Source organism: Triticum urartu, chromosome 2A (assembly GCF_056163025.1).
Source record: "Triticum urartu cultivar PI428250 chromosome 2A, HENAU_Tu73, whole genome shotgun sequence".
NCBI lineage: Eukaryota > Viridiplantae > Streptophyta > Magnoliopsida > Poales > Poaceae > Triticum > Triticum urartu.
This window is the reverse complement of record NC_141874.1, coordinates 766,131,863-766,148,584: the sequence shown is the minus strand read 5'-3', so window position 1 is coordinate 766,148,584 and position 16,722 is coordinate 766,131,863. Positions and strand designations below refer to the sequence as shown.

The window sequence follows — 16,722 nt, the reverse complement described above, 5'->3', positions numbered from 1 at the left end:
AGGTTGCATCGGGGGAATTTGTATAAGCAACGCCGTCCGCCACCTTCAAGGATATGTTCTTAATTTTGAAGTGTAGCTCGCAGTTAGTGTTATCCGTGATGTCATCCACGGGGTATCTATCCAGCATTGCGTCAAACGGGGCGGAACCCACGCTGCTTCTCGGCATGGATGGGGCGGTGGTATCCAATGCTGGATCATCCGCTAGCTGCTGCAGCTGCTGAGACCCCCTTTGCTGGCTAAGTGAGTCGATCTGCTCCTGCTGCCGCTGGAATTTGACTGCCAAGTCCGCATGCGCTGATTCTAGGCCTTGAAGGCGTTCATAGTCCAGCTTCCTCTTCTCCTCCTCCATCTTCCTCTGCTTCTCCTCCGCAATCTTCCTTCTCGCACGGGTTCTGTAGTCGGTGTTCCAGTCCGAAAACCCCTCATACCACGGAATAGCGCCCTTGCCTCGTGTTCTTCCCGGGTGTTCAGGATTTCCCAGGGCACGCGTAAGCTCGTCGTTCTCTCTATTGGGCTGGAACACCCCTGTTCGAGCCTCTTCTATTGCAACAAGTATGTTATCGTCGGCTCCGTTCAGACATGCCTTCGTCGAAACATTGCCTGTCTTCGGGTCCAACCCCCCCCATGCGCATAGAACCAAGTCCTGCACCTGGGGGGCCAACTCTTAGTAACCGGAGTGACACCTGCATCCTCCATCTCTTTCTCAGACTTATCCCACTTAGGCATTGCCACCGCGTAGCCACCTGGCCCCAGCTTATGGAACTTATCCTTTTTTTCGGCATTCTTCTTGTTTATTCTCGACCGTTCCTTAGCTAATTCTGAATCCTTGAATTTCACGAAATCATCCCAATGAGCACTTTGATTCTCTAGTGTCCCCTCGAATACTGGAGTCTTCCTTCCTCCCTTGACGTACTTCTCCCATTCACATCTCTTGTGGTTCTTGAATGCAACCGCCATCTTCCTAAGAGCAGCATCCTTGACTTTCTGCACATCTGCTTCTGTGAAATGATCTGGTAGGGTGAAATGTTCCATGAGAGTATCCCAAAGCAGTCTTTTTGTCTGTCGTCGACAAAAGTAACATTTGGACGTGGCTTTGCTGGCTCTCTCCATTCTTGAAGGGAGATCGGGAGTTGGTCCTTCACAAGAACTCCGCACTGACGAACGAACTTGTCCGCAATCTTCTTAGGCGCTAATGGTTCGCCATTAGGTTTGAATGCCTCGATATTGTACTTTACGCCCTCCTTCAACTTTTTGTTCGGGCCTCGTTTCGTCCTTTTGCCTGAAGATTTGCTCGATCCGGATGGCTGAAAGAAGAAAGATCGATTCGTTAATATATCTTCAACTCATTTAAAACATGTGATGATCACCAGATTCCTGCTTATATAAATATATATACCTCGCCGGTGTTTGTTGTTTCAGGATCAACATGTTCTTCGTCATCGTCATAATCATAGTTCATGACTTCATCAATTCGGTCGTCGCGATCGAATATCATATCACCCTCTCCGGTGTTGTTTAGAAATTCGGAGCCGTCATATTCTTCTTCATTCTGATCATCATCTGGCCCGCGTATCATATCGAACATGGTCTGTTCTCTCTCTCTCTGTCGGTATTGTCCGCCATAGCTTTTATTTAACTATGCCAAAATAAATATAAAACAATTTAGTATAATCTCGAATAATAGATATCATCTCGAATACATCGTCTCGAATAATAGATATAATCTCGAATACATCGTCTCGAATAATAGATTTAATCTCGAATACATCGTCTCGAATAATATATAATATTGAATAGTACATCACTGGCTAGGTAGCTAATTAAAGATCGAATACTACAGAAGAATCTAGGACACTCGCGGTTCCTGCGGCGCGGGCGGTGGACACCCAAAGAGAAGGAACCCTCACAGGATCATAGCTGAAGTGAGATCCCTGAAGAAACTGCCAGGTATTGGAGAACCTGCCGCCCTCTAACGCAACCATGTAGCGATGGACGTGCTCGTCCTCCTCCCTGACACAACGACGTACCCCCTCCGGCGGGGCCGGCTCCCTCCGCGCCGAAACTGGCCCACACGAACGCCACCAAACGAGATCAGGGTCGACGACGGGACCCGGGGCCGGGTTCCTCATCAAGCGGTGCGCCCCTCTAGGCAGCACCTCCCAGTGCCAGCCCGACGGAGCCCAGTCCCGGACATGGGTCAGCTGGACGTCATCGCGGACGTGTCGACGGCGAGGATGCGGGCCGGGCATCGTCGACAACAAAATACTATATGCCGCAAAAGTAAAGTAACATTTTTTAAATGATGGATTGTGATGATTTCATATATGCAAATTATAAATTTTATAACTAAAAATATAAGAAACTAAAAAAACATCGATCATCGCCTAACAATTTGAAATTAATCTAATTCATCTAGCTAGCTAAAACTAACATTTCCAAAATTTCTAACATTTCTATATAACTAACATTTCTATAACATTTGACATTATATATATTATAACTAACATTTCTATATACTATTTGACATTAATCTAATCTAATTAATTAATTCATCTAAAATTTTGTATGAAAAACAGAAAAACAGAAAAAACTAAAAGCTAAAAACAGAAAAATTGTGTGTGTGTGCGCGTGTAGTGTGTGTGTGTAGTGTGTGTGTGTGCACGTAGTGTGTGTGTGTGCGCGCGTGTGTGTGTGTGCGCTACGGTCGGCGCCGGCGCCGGTGTGGCCTTGATCGATTGGAGGGAGGAGAGGGGCCGGGGGAGGGGCTCACGGCGCGCGCGGGCAAGGTCGAGGCGACGGAGACGGCGAGGCAAGGTCGATCCAAAGGCGACGGCGACGGCGAAGCGAGGGGATCGGCGACGGGCCGGTGCGGCGACAGGGTGGCGACGGGGGCGCCGCGGAGTCGACGGGGACGACGCGACGAGGACGGGGGCGTCGCGGAGTCGACGGGGACGGCGCGACAGGGGCGGCGACGGCGCGGGACGGGGCGGGGGCAGAGGGAAGTGGGAGATGAGAAACTGAAAATTTTCAAAGTGTTTCTTATATAGGGGACACCTTTAGTACCGGTTGGATCCACTAACCGGTACTAAAGGCCTGTTTTGGCCAGGCCAAGCGGCGGGAAGCGACCCCCTTTAGTACTGGTTGGTGGCTCCAACCGGTACTAAAGGCCCCCCCTTTAGTACCGGTTGGTGCCACGAACCGGTACTAAAGGGGGGTGCGCTGCCAGGCGAGGGGCGCAAAGTTTAGTCCCACCTCGCCTAGCGAAGGGCAGCCGCACTGGTTTATAAACCCAGCCGCGGCTGCTCCTTCGAGCTCCTCTCAAGTGCAGGCCTTCTAGGCCTACCTGTGCTGTGCTGCCCCGTGGGCCTACTGGGCCTTTGCGGGCCTGCATCCTGGCCCAACAACGGGTTGGGTTTCTAGTCGTATGCAGGCCGCTCTAGCCTAGTAGGCGGGCTTTTTTTTATTTTTTTGCTTTATTTATTTTTGAGTTGTTTTTTTTGTATTTAGAGTTTCTTTGTGAATATTTTTGCTTTAGGTACAAAAAATTACAAACTTTCTGTTAGTGCCCGTAGTTTTCAAATTTGAATAGTTTAAATTTTGAATTATTTGAAATTAGTGTGAATCACTAGTTTGTGAATAACTTAACTTTAAAAATCAGTAAAGGCATGAAAGAATTTGTTTGCACATAAAATTTCTTCGCGTTTCAAATGCCAAGACACATAATTAACTACCCTAACTATTACAGAGATTCCCTTCTGGGTGTGAAACACAGAAGAAAGTGATGATAGCTAGTGAAGCCGATCACATCCCAGATCTTTGGGTGTGAAACTTTTTCTTCGCATGTGTCCCTTTTCACCATAACCATGGAAAATCTTCATCATTTAACGGGATGCTCGGGTCAATATTCACTGTGAATGGAGCAATTTCATCAAACTTTTCATAATCTTCTGACTTGTCTGTCTTGTCATCCACTCCCATGATGTTTCTCTTCCCAGAAAGAACTATGTGCCGCTTTGGCTCATCGTACGATGCATTCGCTTCCTTATCTTTTCTTTTTCTTGGCTTGGTAGACATGTCCTTCACATAGAAAACCTGTGCCACATCATTGGCTAGAACGAATGGTTCGTCTGCATACGCAAGATTGTTGAGATCCATTGTTGTCATTCTGTACTGCGGGTCTTCCGTTACCCCGCCTCGTGTCATATTGACCCATTTGCACCGAAACAAAGGGACCTCCAAACCACGTCGATAATCAAGATCCCATATGTCCTATATATAACCATAATATGTTTCCTTTCCCGTCTTGGTTTCTGCATCAAAGCGGACACCACTGTTTTGGTTGGTGCTCTTCTTATCTTGGGCGATAGTGTAAAATGTATTACCATTTATCTCGTACCCTTTGAAAGTCACTATATTCGAAGATGGTAACTGGGACAGCAAGTACAGGTCATCTTCAATAGAGGTGTCATGCATGGTACGTGCTTGCAACCAGCTGGCGAAACTCCTGGTTTGTTCACGTGTAATCCAGTCATCAGACCGCTCCAGGTGTTTGGAGCGTAGCAAATTCTTGTGTTCATCCATATACGGAGCCACCAAGGTGGAATTCTGTAGAACTGTGTAGTGTGCTTCAGTGAGAGAATGTCCGTCCATACATATTATTTGTTCCCCTCCTAGCGTGCCTTCTCCATCCAGTCTTCCCTTATGCCGCGATTCAGGAACACCAATCGGCTTAAGGTCAGGAATAAAGTCAATACAAAACTCAATGACCTCCTCATTTTGACGGCCCTTGGAGATGCTTCCTTCTGGCCTAGCACGGTTATGAACATATTTCTTTAAGACTCCCATGAACCTCTCAAAGGGGAACATATTGTGTAGAAATATAGGACCCAAAATGTTAATCTCTTCGCATAGGTGAACTAGGACGTGCGTCATGATGTTGAAGAAGGATGGTGGGAACACCAACTCGAAACTGACAAGACATTGCACCAAATCATTCTGTAACCTTGGTATGATTTCTGGATCGATTACCTTCTGAGAGATTGCATTGAGAAATGCACATAGCTTCACAATGGCTAATCGAACGTTTTCCGGTAGAAGCCCCCTCAATGCAACCGGAAGCAGTTGCGTCATAATCACGTGGCAGTCATGAGACTTTAGGTTTTGGAACTTTTTCTCTGCCATGTTTATTATTCCCTTTATATTCGACGAGAAGCCAGACGGTACCTTAATACTGAGCAGGCATTCAAAGAAGATTTCCTTCTCTTCTTTGGTAAGAGCGTAGCTTGCATGACCCTGATGTATGCCGTCTTTTCCGTGCATACGTTGCTGGTCCTCCCGTGCCTCAGGTGTATCTTTTGTCTTCCCATACACGCCCAAGAAGCCAAGCAGGGTCACACAAAGATTCTTCGTCACGTGCATCACATCGATTGTGGAGCGGAACTCTAGGTCTTTCCAATAGGGTAGGTCCCAAAATATAGATTTCTTCTTCCACATGGGTGCGCGTCCGTCAGCGTCATTTGGAACAGGTTGTCCACCAGGACCCTTTCCAAAGATCACCTTCAAATCCTTGACCATATCATGTACATCAGCACCAGTACGGTGGCCAGGCTTCGTCCGGTGATCCGCCTCACCTTTGAAATGCTTGCCTTTCTTTCTTACGGGATGCCTGCTCGGAAGAAATCGACGATGTCCCAGGTACACATTCTTCTTACAATTAGCCAAATATATACTGTCGATATCGTCCAAACAGTGCGTGCATGCGCGGTATCCCTTGTTTGTCTGTCCTGAAAGGTTACTGAGAGCAGGCCAATCATTGATGGTCACGAACAACAACACCTTTAGGTCAAATTCTTCCCCCATGTGCTCATCCCACGCACGTACACCTGTTCCATTCCATAGTTGTAAGAGTTCTTCAACTAATGGCCTTAGGTACACATCAATCTCATTGCCGGGTTGCTTAGGGCCTTGGATGAGCACTGGCATCATAATGAACTTCCGCTTCATGCACAACCAAGGAGGAAGGTTATACAAACATAGAGTCACAGGCCAGGTGCTATGGTTGCTGCTCTGCTCCCCAAAAGGATTAATGCCATCTGCGCTTAGACCAAACCATACGCTCCTTGCGTCATCTGCAAACTCCTTCCCATACTTTTTTTCGATTTTTCTCCACTCCGACCCGTCAGCGGGTACTCTCAACTTTCCGTCTTTCTTACGGTCTTCTCTGTGCCATCGCATCGCCTTGGCATGCTCTTTGTTTTGGAACAAACGTTTCAACCATGGTATTATAGGAGCATACCACATCACCTTGGCAGGAATCTTCTTCCTGGGGCGCTCGCCATCGACATCACCAGGGTCATCGCGGCTGATCTTATAGCGCAATGCACCACATACCGGGCAAGCATTCAAATCCTCATACTCACCGCGGTAGAGGATGCAATCATTAGGGCATGCATGTATCTTCTGCACCTCTAACCCTAGAGGGCAGACATCCTTCTTTGCTTCGTACGTACTCTCGGGCAATTCGTTGTCCTTTGGAAGCATATCCTTTATCATTACCAGCAACTTTCCAAATCCCTTGTCAGATGCACCATTCTCTGCCTTCCATTGCAGCAATTCCAGTGTGGTGCCCAGCTTTTTCTTGTCACCTACGCAATTCGGGTACAACAATTTTTTTTGATCCTCTAACATGTGCTGCAACTTCTTCTTCTCCAAATCACTTGCGCAGTTCCTCTTTGCATCGGCAATGGCCCGACCTAGATCATCAACGGGCTAATCTGATGCCTCTTCTTCAGCTTCTTCCCGCATTGCCGGCTCAGCTTCTTCCCGCATTACCGGCTCAGCTTCTTCCCCCATTGTTGTATCATCGTATTCAGGGAACCCATGGCCAGGATAGCTGTCGTCGTCCTCTTCTTCTTCATTGTCTTCCATCATAACCCCTCTTTCTCCGTGCTTGGTCCAAACATTATAGTGGGGCATGAAACCGGACTCAAATAGGTGGACGTGAATGGTTCTTGACGTAGAGTAATTGTGACCATTCTTACAGCCAGCACATGGACAAGGCATAAAACCATCCACCCGCTTGTTTGCCTCAGCCGCAATCAGAAAAGTATGCACGCCCTCAACGAACTGGGGAGAGCATCGGTCATCGTACATCCATTGCCGGCTCATCTTCATTACACAACACCGAATAGACCAAATTAATACAAGTTCATACATAAAGTTCATACAACACTTAAATGCAACAAACAAATAACTCTCTAGCTAAAGCATTTAAATGCAACAACAAATGCGATCAAGATCGCAACTAAGCCTCACTATCGATGGCATATTTTCTAATCTTTCTAATCTTCAAGCGCATTTTCTCCATCTTGATCTTGTGATCATCGACGACATCGGCAACATGCAACTCCAATTCCATCTTCTCCCCCTCAATTCTTTTCAATTTTTCTTTCAAGTACTCGTTTTCTCTTTCAAGTAAATTTAACCTCTCGACAATAGGGTCGGTTGGAATTTCCGGTTCACATACCTCCTAGAAAAATTTTCTATGTCAACTTGATGGGCATAATTTGTCATAAACACGAAATGCAACTAGTTTTAAAAGAGAATATATATTACCGCGCCAGAGTGGTACGGTAATCCTGTTCTGGAAGTCATGCTACTAGATCATGATGAACCTACGAACTATGAAGAAGCGATGGTGAGCCCAGATTCCGCAAAGTGGCTTGAAGCCATGAAATCTGAGATGGGATCCATGTATGAGAACAAAGTATGGACTTTGGTTGACTTGCCCAATGATCGGCAAGCAATTGAGAATAAATGGATCTTCAAGAAGAAGACTGACGCTGACGGTAATATTACTGTCTACAAAGCTCGACTTGTCGCGAAAGGTTTTCGGCAAGTTCAAGGGATTGACTACGATGAGACCTTCTCACCCTTAGCGATGCTTAAGTCCGTCCGAATCATGTTAGCAATTGCCGCATTTTATGATTATGAAATTTGGCAAATGGATGTCAAAATTGCATTCCTGAATGGATTTCTAGAAGAAGAGTTGTATACGATGCAACCAGAAGGTTTTGTCGATCCAAAAGGAGCTAACAAAGTGTGCAAGCTCTAGCGATCCATTTATGGACTGGTGCAAGCCTCTCAGAGTTGGAATAAACGCTTTGATAGTGTGATCAAAGCATTTGGTTCTATACAGACTTTCGGAGAAGCCTGTATTTACAAGAAAGTGAGTGGGAGCTCTGTAGCATTTCTGATATTATATGTGGATGACATATTACTAATTGGAAATGATATAGAATTTCTGGATAGCATAAAGGGATACTTGAATAAGAGTTTTTCAATGAAAGACCTCGGTGAAGCTGCTTACATATTAGGCATAAAGATCTATAGAGATAGATCAAAACGCTTAATTGGACTTTCACAAACAACATACCTTGACAAAATTTTGAAGAAGTTCAAAATGGATCAAGCAAAGAAAGGATTCTTGCCTGTGTTACAAGGTGTGAAATTGAGTAAGACTCAATGCCCGACCACTGCAGAAGATAGAGAGAATATGAAAGATGTTCCCTATGCATCAGCAATAGGATCTATCATGTATGCAATGCTGTGTACCAGACCTGATGTGTGCCTTGCTATAGGTCTAGCAGGGAGGTACCAAAGTAATCCAGGAGTGGATCACTGGACAGCGGTCAAGAACATCCTGAAATACCTGAAAAGGACTAAGGATATGTTTCTCGTATATGGAGGTGACAAAGAGCTCGTCGTAAATGGTTACGTTGATGCAAGCTTTGACACTGATCCGGACGATTCTAAATCACAAACCGGATACGTGTTTACATTAAACGGTGGAGCTGTCAGTTGGTGCAGTTCTAAACAAAGCGTCGTAGCAGGATCTACATGTGAAGCGGAGTACATAGCTGCTTCGGAAGCAGCGAACGAAGGAGTCTGGATGAAGGAGTTCATATCCGATCTAGGTGTCATACCTAGTGCATCGGGTCCAATGAAAATCTTTTGTGACAATACTGGTGCAATTGCCTTGGCAAAGGAATCTAGATTTCACAAGAGAACCAAACACATCAAGAGACGCTTCAATTCCATCCGGGATCTAGTCCAGGTGGGAGACATAGAGATTTGCAAGATACATACGGATCTGAATATTGCAGACCCGTTGACTAAGCCTCTACCACGAGCAAAACATGATCAGCACCAAGGCTCCATGGGTGTTAGAATCATTACGGTGTAATCTAGATTATTGACTCTAGTGCAAGTGGGAGACTGAAGGAAATGTGCCCTAGAGGCAATAATAAAGTTATTATTTATTTCCTTATAATCATGATAAAAGGTTTATTATTCATGCTAGAATTGTATTAACCGGAAAAATAATACATGTGTGAATACATAGACAAACAAAGTGTCACTAGTATGCCTCTACTTGACTAGCTCGTTAATCAAAGATGGTTATGCTTCCTAACCATGAACAATGAGTTGTTATTTGATTAACGGGATCACATCATTAAGAGAATGATCTGATTGACATGACACATTCCATTAGCTTAGCAACCGATCATTTAGTATGTTGCTATTGCTTTCTTCATGACTTATACATGTTCCTGTAACTATGAGATTATGCAACTCCCATTTACCGGAGGAACACTTTGGGTACTACCAAACGTCACAACGTAACTGGGTGATTATAAAGGAGTACTACAGGTGTCTCCAAAGGTACATGTTGGGTTGGCGTATTTCGAGATTAGGTTTTGTCACTCCGATTGTCGGAGAGGTATCTCTGGGCCCTCTCGGTAATGCACATCACATAAGCCTTGCAAGCATTGCAACTAATGAGTTAGTTGGGAGATGATGAATTACGGAACGAGTAAAGAGACTTGCCGGCAACGAGATTGAACTAGTTCACATATCCTCAGGATGATGGGCAAGTCCTGGGAGGAGATTATTAAGTATCCCGATTTCGATTCTGGCGATGAGATGGAGAGATATTCGGGGTCCCTCATAAGTATGGAGCCCCAACCCCAATTGGGAATCTGCAAGGGGACGGTGACGAGGAGGGATTCCAGCAAGGAGCCAGCGAGAGACGCTGGCAGCATGGAGATTGGTCACGACGACTCGGTTGTTGCTCTTTCTAGCCACCTTGAGATGCTCAGGAGGGAGATCTCGTTTCTGATGAGAGAGGTCACGTCCAGGGGGTTGTTGCCTGCTGGAAATAAGAAGGTTTCTCAAGAGCAGATCTCCAGCTTGTCCGCCCAGTTCAACGAGATGCGCACGCAACATGTCAAGGAGGTGAATTTGCCTTACCTAGGTTGCAAGACTGGGGAGGAGGTAATGGATTTTCTCTTGGTCGAGACGCAGCAGCTGCTCTTTCTCTTCACCTCTCTCGCATCCACTCTAAAAACATTCAGAGTCCCCATCTCACCGGACATGGTTGAAAAGCTGCGCCACGTATCCACTGCGCTTGTGGGCATCTCGGAGCTTATAAAGAGCCACAAATCTGCTCCTCAAAAGGACGTTCAAGATTGTTTGGACCGTGACAGCTGGGAGGCTACGTGGGGCAGCCGGACCGGAAGAAATGGTGGATTTGATGACATAAGTAAGCAATATTGTTTTCTACTCTCTTTAGTTGAGCCCGGTTAATAAATGCAACTCCGTCTTTGTATATCACTGCAAAAAAAAAATCTTCTTTTATATGCATAGATTTGTATTTGCTAAATTTAGTAGCATAATTTCTAACAGTCTGCAATCATTTTACTTTGTGCTGCAGCAACATTGAGTTCTATGCACTTCACGGCCTCCACGCCCGAAAACTTCCGGTTCCCTTCCGTAGCTGGCCTTGGCTTGCAAGTATACTCGATCAAACTGGTTGATCTCAATCCTAATCTGAGCTGGCCTCTTGATGTCTACGGCGTGGTCGCCGAACGGGACGATCTTGACCACAACCGCAACATTCTCTTCTGCCGTTCAGGGGAAAACTGCCAAAGAATTAAGCAAGAGGTATGTATAATGTCTATCTTCTCGTCTATTTTTTGACTAGTTTGTTTGTTCAAGTGTACGGTAGCCAGTGTTCAAGAAAGCACACTATAAACACAAAGCAGAAGCTGCTTGTTCTAAATCTAAATTCAAAACTTTGTATTATAGCAGCAAAGATTACTAGGATCTGTTTGGGAACTCTTCCCTTCATATTTTGGCCAAATTATGGCCATGTGCTTTCTCTGTTAGGCTATGATCTATTTGGGAACTTTTCCTTCATATTCTGGCCAAATTATGGCAATGTGCTTTCTCTGTTAGGCTATGATCTGTTTGAGAACTCTTTCCTTCATATTATTGCCAGATTATGGCCATGTGATGTCTCTGCTAGGCTATGTCTAGTTAAACTGAACTGCATTTTAGTTGTTATTTTGCTTGATGTGTCACTGAGAATGATGAAAATTATGCTTGACAATGATGAAAATTATGCGTGCAGGACCCCTTTTTGCACTTAACTGGCCCATCTCGTGCAATTGTGGCTGACGAGCCTGTTTTCTTTCAAATTGAATTAAAATTGAAATATGGAGCACAGTTCAAATATACAGCATTGTTCACTGCCTATCAAAGGTACCGCCCCATGAAGCAGTATGACATCATGCTGATCAATAGCCGCTGTTGTACAGCAGAGATAAGTCTTGAGCGATTTGCTCCATCAATCCAGGCTACAATTGTTGGTGTTCGTGTGGTTGAAGGGGAGTCTTTTAACTATGGATGCAAAGTTTCTTGCTTCTTTTTTCCTGTTGAAGCAATGTTGGGAAGCGCCGTGGAAGTTGTTTTGCTTGACTGCAGTGGTGAAAGGATGCATGCTGGATTAGATGGGTATCTTACTTTGTCAAGAAATGTGATGTTAGTGGGATTGCGGGGCACACTCCGAATTGTCATAGGAGCATACTCAAAGTCCAAACCCATTATCTCTCGAATAAATCACGTTGACTTTCCTGTCCAGCAGTGTCAAACAACTATGCTTAAGTGTCATGTTGGCGGCTCCAAAGTGGAGATAGTTGTCGCTTGGTCTCGTCTTGTCATGGACAATCATAATCTTGTACTCGACGGCTATTGAAGGTGTGTGGAGTGGCAGTGACTTAGTCATTTACCTCGATTTGTGAGCTTAGCTTAGACTTGATTAATAGAGTGTGCCATTTTTATGTTGCTTAATATGCATTTTTAATGTGCAGGTCCTAGCGGGTGATCTAATGGAGGAAAGGTATGCTATTAATTTGGTCCATTTTCTATCGTGACAGATGGAAAACTAATGAGCCGATCCATTTTCTTCCAATTCTGACCCTTCTACCGTGCGTTCCTCGCCGCCAACTGTTCGTTGTCTAGCCCTAAAAAAAATGTCTGTTGGCTCATAACTCGGAACAGGGCACGGATTTGATCCTAAGCAATTTATGTCTACAACACACATGACTGGCACTGCCACGTACAAATGGGACATGAAGATTTAGATGCACATCAACCCTCATTCAGTCTAAAATACATGTGCCAAATCAGTCCCGTTAAGCCATACAGAGCAAATTCCAGCATCAAATTATTTGTCCACACAGGGATTAGGGGATCATTACAGCACAAATAACACACGCATGTTCACATGCAAGTATTTTTACTCTAAAATGTTAGTTTCAGGATGCCATTGCTGTCAAATTTCAATAAACAACTCGGTTGCCCAGGTTGGAATTACGCCCAACAACTCAGCATACAAGATAACAAAGAACCCTTTGCAATGCACAACTGGAGGGAATTCGATTCCTACTGTCTAACTATTTGGCATCAGTGCTGGCTCTTTGTAAAACTCAAGCCCCTGCACCCAGTCTCAATTTAGCCAGCTTTTGTACAATTGTTTCTCCAGTGACCCTCTACACTCGCAGCGAGTAGGTTTGCATGGTTGCTTCAGAATATCTCCCCAGGCAGGTAGTTTGCTTGTTTCTTTGTCATTGTCTTGTCGGCATATTGTGCAGAACCTTGTCCTCATTCTAAGCATTTCGTACGGGGCCTTGTCCCTACTTGCGGTTGATCTCCCAATCTCTTTCCTTTTTGCGGGTGCCGACAGTCCAGCTAACCTGTTTCCAGGCATAAAAACCTGAATAGTTGTCTCCACTAACTGCAGCTGCTGGTTTAACTTCAGTGCTGCGCTGTATTACTTCTTTATCCACCTGCACCATTGCTCCATTTTCTGCTAGACGATCTTCCAGTCCTGGTCCATCTCTTGTCTCAGCATATGGTTGCATTTCCGCAATATTAGAATTGAACAAGGCGATGAGCCGATCATAAGCATTGGTACTAGTGTCACAGAGTCAAACCAACTCCATTGCGTGCATATACATGCTTAAGTGTCCATAATAAGAGAAGAGGCTAGGATCCATGTTATCCCTCTGAGAATGGGAAAGGTGTGCCAACAGAATGTCGCGAGCATCTTTGGTCCACCGTTTTACCATACGGTATATGCTTAGCTGTAATTTCCTTCACACGTATGAAGTCAAGCACCTGTAATGAACAACGAAGTGCAGGTTTCGTTAGGCCAATCTTGGCAGTTTTTGAAACATCAAACTTAAAAATGTCACTGGTGCCTTAAGCACATGGCTGCAAAGCAAGCCCATGTGTGAAATTGACCACATTCACAATCGAAATCTTCCGCATTTCCACGCATGTTTACCTTGTATGATACCTTCCAGTGACTACTGACGCGATATACAAAATTTGTGGCTTCTTACAGCATTGGAGGTAGCATCGACAGGATCATCGCCAAGCTCCGCTCCACCGCCCCGTCCGAAGCTTGACTAGCGCTATTGTTTTATGTAGGGGTTTGTTGTGTTGTGCCCCCAGCAAGACTTATTTATTTTTACTTGTCGCACTTGCCTCTTGAACTTTGGATGCTGTTCTGTTGTCGGTGCACTTTGGATCCTGAACATTAGATGTTGTTGTGTTGTCGGTGCACCTTGGATCTTTAACTTTGGATGCTGAACTTTAGATGCTGTTGTGTTGTCGGTGCACTTTGGATCTTGAACTTTGGATCCTGTTGTGTTGTCGGTGCTGTTGCTTTATACTCCTGAACTTTGGAGTCGTCGACGCTCAGCCCCAGTATGTGTTGAACATACCTTTTGTGCCCAATTATTCAAACATACCCCTGTGTATATCTGCATGTTGTTCAATGGCCAGGCTTGCTGTCATTAACTACCAGTGAGCTACCTGAAGTAAGCAGAGGCCACTTTAAAACTGAAGCCTCATACTTTTCCTCTGATTTCTCTGTCAAACTGAAGCGTCAAAACTAGTCTGCAACAGGGTGAAGGAACTCTGCTACTAATGCATAGTAATTCAGTAGCTAAAAAACGGAGCAAGCAAGAGGGGATTTTCTCTGAAACAGAAGACGAAATATATATGAATATAATAGAGGACAAGAACTTGAATGAATTATGCAAGGGAACAAGTAACCCACTTATCCATACTAAACGAGAACTTGCCTCGAATTTGCAGCACACATGTACACGATTCAGAGTTGTAACACAAGCAAGGTTTTCTCCGCAAAAAAAAAGCAAGGTTTGAGAGAGGGAAGAGGCCGGTGAGATTATGGAGTTACAAACAGTAGGAAAGATTGTGGAGTTATAATGTTATATGGTACTCCCTCCGTCCGAAAATACTTGTCATCAAAATGGACAAAAAGAGATGTATCTAGAACTAAAATACATCTAGATACATCACCTTTTATCCATTTTGATGACAAGTATTTCCGAACGGAGGTAGTACTAGTGTAGATCATGTGAATGAGAGAATGAGAGAGATGGAAACAGCAGCAGCGAGTTGGGCGGTGAAGAAGAAGAGATCAAAGAAAGTAAGTAGCAGACGAACGTCGGGTGTTGGAGAAGAAGAAGCAGCAGCATCGTTGTGGAGGGAGCAGATGAGCGTCGGGTGTTGGTGACGAGGAGCAGCGGCGGTCGCTGGGTGAAAAGCGCGCCGTGGCACGTGGGATCAGACACCCACCGCTTGCCGTCTGGTGGGGGCAAAATTTCGTGTTTTGACCCTTTTGTCAAACAAAATCGAGATCTGACCCCAGTTTGAAAATATTTCGGGATTTGACCCTTTGCCTACCGTCAAGGGGCCTGGCGGTAGGATCATATAGCCTACCGCCGAGAGAAGCGGCGGTAGCAAACTTGTCCACGTCAGCAAGGATAACGGCCGCCGTGCCCCCTCCGTCACACCCTACCGCCGCTCCACCCGGCGGTAGGTTGTCTGAATCTACCGCCGGAGACGCTGGCGCACTAGTGCAGAACCGGGCAATAGCACCGGTTCGTAAGGCCCTTTAGTGCCGGTTCCATAACCGGCACTAAAGTGTGGGCACTAAAGGCCCCCCCCCTTAGTACCGGTTCAGCACGAACCGGTGCTAAAGGGCAACCACGTGGCACGAGCCAGCTCCGGGAGCCGGGAGCCCTTTAGTACCGGTTGGTAACACCAACCGGTACTAAAATGTTTGGGGGTTTTTTTGGTTTTATGATTTCTTTTTCATTTAATTTTGTGTTTTCCATTTTAATTCTTTTTCGTTTGCTGGTATTTTACGATACTACACATTGTACACGTTATGCATATATATGGTAGCTAGTAGAACCAATCATATATATAGATCATCAATGTCTCACAAACCACCATATTAATTCACACATACACACATGTATATAGCTATATACAATTTCTCCTACATATGCATGTTGCCTTCGGAGCCAGTTGCATTAGCCTAATTGGTGTCTTCGGAGCACGATGACAAATTGGAAGTGGTTCATGACCTGGTCGATGGGGGCGGTAGCGGGTAATAGTATTCTCCCTTCGGATTTATGACCTGGTCGAGCAAAAATCCCGCTATTTCCTCTTGAAGTGCTTGTACGCGCTCCGTATCTAGGAGCTTGTCCCGCACCTCTGTGAACTGTTAAGAAGGAGATCAATATGCATGTGTATTAGTTGTGTGACTAGATATCGATAATGGTGCACAAATTGTGAATAGTGTTCTGACAAGCGTACCCATTCCTGTCTTTGAGATCTGCTCATTTCGGACGCCATCATGCGAATGTTCTCGCAAACGCAGTATGCACACAGATCAGTCCCCTGCGCCTGCTTTATGGCCTTTACGAGAATGGAATTTAATTTGATCAGATAATAATTAATCAAGCATGATAATATTAAAAAGATGGCAGCTAGCTAGCACTACTTAATTACTTACCTTGGGTCGAAGCCATCTCAGCTGTCGTTTCCATTCGCCTTTCGTTTTGCTGATGAACCTTGCCCAAGCCCTGCCCGCCGACAAAGAAAATGAATAAAGGAGTTATTAAATAGTTCATATCATGAAATGACGAACTAAATAGGCCGAGATATATAGTTAATAATGATTGAAATTACCTGTTGACTATCCCAAACAAGTTGTTATAGTCACTATTTTCTTTGAGTAGTGAGTCCAGTATTTCAACCGTTCCTTCGTCAACTTTAATGATACACAAGATCCAGTGAAATCTGCATGCACACACATTTGCATGTCTTAATTAAGCGGGCATATGTAAGCAAAAACATGTAGCTAGCTAGCTAGTAGGCAAAAACAGAGAATTTGTAGTACAAGAAAGTGTGACTCACTGGAAGTTGTAAGGAAGTAGTATATCTTCATTGTATTTAAGGCGCTTCAAGAACTCGAACATGCTGTCCTCTACCTGC

The 16,722-nt window shown here is 44.9% G+C and overlaps 1 protein-coding gene across 1 annotated transcript; it reads left to right on the top strand.

Moving 5' to 3' along the window:
- The first annotated feature begins 9,918 nt into the window (after window positions 1-9,918).
- On the top strand, window positions 9,919-12,097 carry LOC147988072 (uncharacterized). Its single transcript, XM_087540510.1, has 3 exons — window positions 9,919-10,603; window positions 10,775-11,004; window positions 11,474-12,097. Exons 1-3 carry the CDS (start codon window positions 9,925-9,927, stop codon window positions 12,095-12,097), a joined length of 1,533 nt encoding a protein of 510 aa, XP_087396636.1. The 5' UTR covers window positions 9,919-9,924.
- Window positions 12,098-16,722: the final 4,625 nt, after the last annotated feature.